Genomic DNA, 7005 nt, shown 5'->3' on the forward strand with positions numbered 1-7005 from the left:
AAATCAGAATGAACGAGTTCTAATGGTGTCAAGTTCCTCGCCTCAGCAGCCTTGTGAGGCTTGCGCGGTTTCTTTGATTGCACACACACCTGACACTTAGAATCTTTGACTAAGTTAAATTTTGAGATTAAATTCAGATTTGCAAGCCGCGTGAGACAGTCAAAATTAATGTGACAAAATCATGAATGCCATATATTCGACTTATCCAAAACATTAACATTGTTCACCACTTTATTACACACATCATCAAGCAAAGATAAGCGGAACAAGCCTCCGCAATCATAACATTTTCCTAACAAAAGTTTCATGTCTCGACACAATACATTTATTGGACTCAAACACAATTTTAAAGCCATCGCGACACATCTGAGAAGCGCTAACAAGATTCTTCTTGATAGAGGGGACATGCTGCACGTTCTTTAATAGTATCGTCTTTCCCAAAGTAAACTTCAGAACGACCGTACCAGCACCAAGAACACGCGCATATGAACCGTTTCCCATCAGCAAGGCTTCACTCCTGCCGGCCTGATAGGAAATAAACAAAGAAACATCAGCATGCACATGAATATTAGCACCACTGTCCATCCACCACTCAGGTGAAAGATAAACTAAAAGAACAAAAGATAAAGAATTACCATACCCAGATGTTCCTCCTACAAGTCTCGCTAATTACCATGTTTGCTGATTTCTTTTCTTGCTTATATTTACGGTCTGAGCACGTACTTGCCCAATGCTCATCACTCCCGCAAATAAAGCATCCTCCAGCTTTCTTATTGTTTTTCTTCTTAAACTGTGCAGTCTGCTTAGGCTTTGCATTGTTGTTCTCTTTCTTCTTCTTTTTATTACGAGATGTAAATGAGTTTTTCTTCTGCACCATATTGGCAGCGGAAGACTCAACTCCTTTTCTATGGTTGTCTTTTGCTCTCGCCCTCTCCTCAATATCAAGGGATCCAATAAGCTCAGCCACGTTAAACTCTTGTCTCTTGTATTTTAGAGAAGTAGTAAAATCCCTCCAAGAAGGTGACAACTTAGCAATTATACCGCCGGCCACAAACTTGTCGGGCAATAGACATAGGAAAATGTTCTAGTTCCTTTGCTAGCGTCTATATCTCATGAGCCTGCTCGACCACAGAACGGTTTTCAACCATTTTGTAGTCATACAGCTGCTCCATAAGGTACAGCTCACTGCCAGTATCAGAAACCCCAAACTTTGCTTCAAGAGCATCCCATGACTCTTTGCCTGATGTGCAAGATATGTAGTTTTTCTCATACTTGGGATGAAGTGCACTAATCACGGCGCCTCGAAACAGGTTATTGGCAGCCAAGAACTTTCACTCCTCCTCAGGAGTAAACTGTTCAGGCTTCCCCTGTGAGGCGTGATAGCAGTTCATCACAGTCAACCACAATACCATCTTGGCACGCCATATCATGAAATTCTTGCCATCAAAATTATTTGGCTTCAAAGCAGCAGCAAAACCACTGACAGAAAATTACATATTATTAGATTTTTGGATTGTTAGGAATTTAGGCAATTTCATTATCAGTTTAATCCAGAAAAATAACATTGGCAGGTTTGTGACGATATATATGTGCATGTGTATATTTCTTATGAACACTACAGCATGCAGAGATAACATACTGGTGAATACAGTAAAAATACAAAGTACAGAAATCACAGAGATTAGACTGTACCCAGCGGAGGGTCCCATGCCGAGGGCATCGGAGGCTCCATTCGCACTAGTCGACATAGTACGTTGCTCGAAGTCGTCCGTGGATCGCTCCCCAAAAACCTAATCGCCGCGCACCCCGTGCAAGGTTCTTTGGCGAACGAGGGTTTCGGAGGCACCTGCTCTCCCGCTACTCCGTGCGCGCAGAGGTATGGGACGGGGAAACCAGAAGGCTGCGGAAGTGTGGTTCTTTCAGGAGTGGTTGCGGAAAAACTGGATCTGAACTGACGGAGGACTTAGATATATGGACAGGGAGAATCCTAGGAGACGGAGACAGAGAGACGGAAGAGACAGTAACTGCCACAATCAATTCGACCTCCACCATAAAGGGGAGTAACTCCCGTTGTTACGTGGATTAAGTGGCAAAAGACTGGCCACGCCCGCTCGCTCACCGCCCGCCTGCCACGGCCTGGCCGGCGGCGGCGGCGGCGCGCGCGTGGCACGTCTTTATCCTTTTCTCAGTTTCTCAATTTGGATGAATAATTTTAACCATATAAGCTGAGTCAACGTTCAGTCAAAACCCGGTATAGTATTAAACCATATAACGCTTAATGTTACGCACCATAAAATTTTATTTGATTCATTAAATATTATATGGGCAAGCCCCTATTATATCCAGAGATGCGCCGCCGATGCGGGTGGAGCCGCGCGAGAGTCAAGCAGTGAGTAGCGACTAGTGAGCAGTGACGACGAGCGGGCGCGCAGGTGATGGCGAAAGGCCAAACAGAGAAGGTATCGGCGACGGCGATAATCAGCCAACTCACACGAGCTTTCTGCCATAAGTTGTGTGTATAAATATGTATAAATATCTGGGGTCTCTATCAGCAACTTGTTTTCTAGTTTTCTTGGTTATGATGTTGCCAGAAACTAGTAAGACGCCATCGATATTTTGGGAAAGGAAAAAAAAAACGAAGCTATCTCTGACCAAAAAGGCAAAAACACATCGGTATGATATTTCTCAATCGAGGGATCAGACTGTAACTTAAAATCGTTTGATTTGGACAACTCTAGAAATTGATTTATTCAAAACATGGAGGAAGTACAAAAATCCACACATTTACACCTTTGGTACTATACCTCTCTTTGGTGAGCCTTTTGGATTGTGCTACTTAAAATTTCAAGGATAAACACATGCATATATGAAAACTAAACTACCCATCGATCCATGGAAAAGGGATTTGTATTTTCCATATTTTGAAAGTAACTGTACAGAAATCTTAAATTAGGCCACAAAAGGGCTCATGATAAACTGCAATGGTAGCTGTACTATAATTTGCAAGCATACATCCATATGGAATTGTGGAGTCCAAACTCTCATTGGATTTGGCATCCCTTGGTCTCCCGAGGGAAGAGGGCACATGTGACTCCAGCAAGGAAGAGCACCAGATCAAGCACGAACACGGCTTCTTTCCGACGGCAGCTCTCTAACAAGCCAACAATAACGAGAGGTGAAACTATGCTGCCAATCCGACCAAGGGAAGAAGTGATCCCAACACCGGTGTTCCGAGATGATGCAGGGTAGAGCTGCAGAGTAGTGATACAAACAGGGATGAGAATTTGCTTGTTACAATTCAAAATTGCAATGGCCATTCTATACAGCACAGCACATCTATTTCGATGACGTGAATTACTCATATCTTGTCTTGGTACTGAAATTTAAGGTGCAGCGGAAGCCCTGATTTGACACACATACACCCCAGTAATTTATGAGGTATGCTTGTTCATATAACTAATTGTTAGGTGTGACAAAATGTTGATTTTGTTCTCTGATAAATAGTCCAGTCCTAAATCATATAATATGCTCAATAGTATTTAGGATTTGACTATTTCCATGTAACTGCAGAGAAGTTGAGAGGCTGCCCACCTAGGCTGGAACCAAGGTGCTTGTAGGTTGTGTGAGTACCTTTCTATATAGTTCGGTGCTCCCCTCTCTTAAAACTAGGTCAGGGGATGTCTTCTCCCCATGGTTGGATTTACTCAAGTAACAGCAGAAGTAAACATATAGTGGCATATTGCATAGACTTGGTACTGAGTACTGACCTCAGGTGTATAAACATACAGAACTGCAAAGCTACCCATGATACAAGTCCGGGCGCAGAATAGAAGGGTAGTTACTAAGCCTTCCCCTAGTTGTACAGAAAGAGGTGCCAGGAAAGCACCGCACATCAAAAGCATGCCTCCCATAGATCTTTTTCGACCAATCCTGTCGACTAGAAGAGCAGCCAAGAGCAGGCCTGGGAACTCTGACATCAAGTAAAACAAGGTTTTTTATGTTACAAAATCGAAGCACTTCATTTAGTTTTCTATTAAAAATTGAAGTCCTTAGCCTTAAGCAATCTTGAACAAAACAAGATTATTACATGAGATCAATTATTTTACAAATTTATTTTGGAAATAATGGAATGAAAGCATACACCGCGTCTCTACCACAAAACCTCCCATACCTTTTTTCTTGGGCACAAACATGTCTGAAGAAAAGATATCTTAAGTACCAAACAAATATTTTCTTAAAAAAAAAGCAACAAACAAATAAGTACCTTCCTCTAGACTGGTAATCATGTACTTCACTCAGGTGATGAGGTGAATCAACAGCAGAAGAGTGAAGTAAAAAAATCTTAGAGCAATTATACCTGCCAAACTGGTCACCAGCACCTCTCTATAAAGATTACCAGTGTTTGGTTGCATCAAATGTGTTCTTACAGATGCACACGTCCTCCTACCATTGCTTAGTTCAGAAGTTAGCAATATTACCCCATAATAAGTAAAATAATTTGCAAGATAGATGAACCACAGAAGAAAGGTTGATCTTATCAGATCATATGACCAAAGTGCCTGAAATGCAACAATGCCACTGGACTTGGAACTTATGTCCTCTTCAATGCCAGCATTATCTTCTACAATTAGAAGTGCTGTCTCAGGAGTCCCAAGGTTGTTGTCAACATGATTTTCTGGTCTGTAAGTTAGTACGCCAGGCGGGAGAGTCCCTTTGTTCATCCTTGCTATTCTTTCCAAGATGACTGTAGCATCCATAGTTCTACCTCTCGAGCAAAGATACCTTGGTGATTCAGGTGTTAGAGGGAAGAAAATGAGAAGGCCAAAGCATGGTGCTGAAGACAATGCAAGCAACCACCTCCATCCAAGTACTGGCATGACAGCCTGCATTAAGAATATACGATGCCAAGGTAAAGATTTAAGTTAACCACTGTAAATCCTGCAAGGACATGAGTAATATTAAACCTTTGATGCATCTTTTCTAAGGATGTGCACATAAGGTAATTAACATGCACTTCACTAAAAATAAGGTAATTAACATGCAGTAGAAAGGAAAAAAAAAATACCCACGCAAGAAGAGCCTCCAATATTGTTCCCACAGTCCAACAAACATGGAAAACCACCATCCAGGTACCTCTTTTGGCAGCAGGGACAAACTCTATGAACCAAGTAGATAGCACATGGCCAGCACCCAATCCCAGACCAACAACAAAGCGAAGGGTGAGCAAGGATGTGTAGTTGGGCGAGAAGGCGCTAAGCAAACCAAATATGCCAGTGACTACTGCAGTGAAAAGGAAACCGGTCCTGGAAATAGCACGCATCGAATTGTAAGATGTAGCAACGTCCTTGTCCTTGGAAAAACAAATAACAAGTAAATGTAAACTATCAAGTACATTAATGTTCAAGTAGCTAGGTTGAGTTGAGCCAAAATGACATGTTCATTTCTGTGATAATTTTCCTACCTAAGGTACAATTCTGCACGAAATTTATTGAGGCCTTGTTCGGATGTGTTGGGGTGGATTGGAGTAGAACTTGAACTAAATTCCACCTCAGTCCACTCCAACACATGTGAATTGAGATGAATCCAACAACATCCAAACAAGGCCTGAATGGTTCATTGGTTCCAAATTACTCATTAGGTGGGTTCAGTCCAAAGGTTATAATATACGAAATGGCTCCAAAGTCCAAATTACTCATTGGGAGGGTTCAGTCAAAAGGTTCTCTTTGCTGGGTTTAGTAATCTCCACGCTCACCAAAAGAAGGATTCAAACCAGTGAATGAAATGAATTGGTACAATTTAACAGCAACGGAAAATGGAAAATCATGCCTGCACCAAATTTCTTAAATCGCTCGAAAGGAATTGTGTTGGAACGCGGAAAAGCGAAAAACTATACACAAGGAAAGATAAATCCTGCAGAAGGGTACGCCTGAGAAACTATGTTCAGATTTTTGTGCTACCTCCTGCCGTATCTGTCCGCGATGAGGCCTCCGGCGATGGACCCGATGAGCATCCCTGCGAAGACGGCGCTGCTGATGAGGCCCTGCTCCGCTCCTGATATCCCCCAATCCGCCTCCACGGCCGGCCCCACGAAGGAGAGCAGCATGATCTCGAACGCCTCCGCGACCCAGCCAAGGCCGGAGTAAGCTAGCACGAGGGTCTGGAACCGGCCGAAGCCGAGGAGCGAGAGCGCGTCGTCCGTCGTGTAGTGCATTGACGCCTCGCCTTCGGCGGCCATGGGTGGAGACGAAGGACGCGATGTCGCGAACGCTGGCGGAGCGGACGGCGAAGCGCCGGGCGCACAAAAGAGTGGCGACAGGGGACGAAGGAGAACGAAAGGGAGGCTGTTGACTCTGCAGATCCGGGTCCATGATTTCTTGCGTGGACTAGCCATAGGTAGTGTTCGGTTGGAGCAGGGTGAGTGTTCAGGTTTTCGGTTCGGTTTCTTAATTATTGGCGAAATTTGGTTCTCACAAAATAGAAACCGATTGGTTTAAAAAAATTTAGAAAATAATTATTTGGGCTTTTGTTTTTTTTTCAACTGAACTAACCAATTTTTCAGCAAAAGCTAAGACAACAAAAACAAATATACAAGTTTTAAAGCAAATTTAGGCAATGCTACCTCTATTTTAGATATAAGGGGGAAAACAATATAGCAACACAAATACACACAATTCAATATGAGACATCACATATAAACTAAACATAATCTTATAAGTTACAATTAAGTGAAGTACACTTCATGTATTTTGGTTCTTTGTAATTCAATTATTTGAGAGTAGGAACCGAATTGTCTTCAGTTATTTCGGTTCCTTGCTATCTAGGACCATAAGGACCTTTTTTTTTGTTTCGGTTCTTTCAATTTTGGATCCGGTTCTTCAGTTTATTTTTTCGGTTTTGGTTAATTATCCCCACCTTGTGGAACGAGATAAAATGGACTTGTTTTTATAATTGTTTGGTTGAGAGACTCGTAGAGTCTGGAATATTGCATGGAATATGGGGCCAGTA

The 7005-nt window shown here is 42.5% G+C and overlaps 1 protein-coding gene across 2 annotated transcripts; it reads right to left on the minus strand.

Moving 5' to 3' along the window:
* Nucleotides 1–2865: 2865 nt before the first annotated feature.
* Nucleotides 2866–6412, minus strand: LOC136552577 (organic cation/carnitine transporter 7-like). 2 transcript variants are annotated; one of them, XM_066544140.1, is made up of 5 exons: nt 5958–6235; nt 5066–5303; nt 4358–4883; nt 3768–3970; nt 2866–3251 (listed from the first exon to the last, which is right to left on the minus strand). In XM_066544140.1, the coding sequence occupies exons 1-5, from the start codon at nt 6233–6235 to the stop codon at nt 3042–3044; spliced, it is 1455 nt and encodes a 484-aa protein (XP_066400237.1). In that variant the 3' UTR covers nt 2866–3041. The 2 variants fall into 2 exon arrangements, with proteins under 2 accessions (XP_066400237.1, XP_066400238.1); XM_066544141.1 differs by lacking the exon at nt 5066–5303 and having other exon boundaries at nt 5958–6412.
* Between the last annotated feature and the right edge of the window lie 593 nt (nt 6413–7005).

This window comes from Miscanthus floridulus, chromosome 4 (assembly GCF_019320115.1).
Source record: "Miscanthus floridulus cultivar M001 chromosome 4, ASM1932011v1, whole genome shotgun sequence".
Lineage (NCBI taxonomy): Eukaryota > Viridiplantae > Streptophyta > Magnoliopsida > Poales > Poaceae > Miscanthus > Miscanthus floridulus.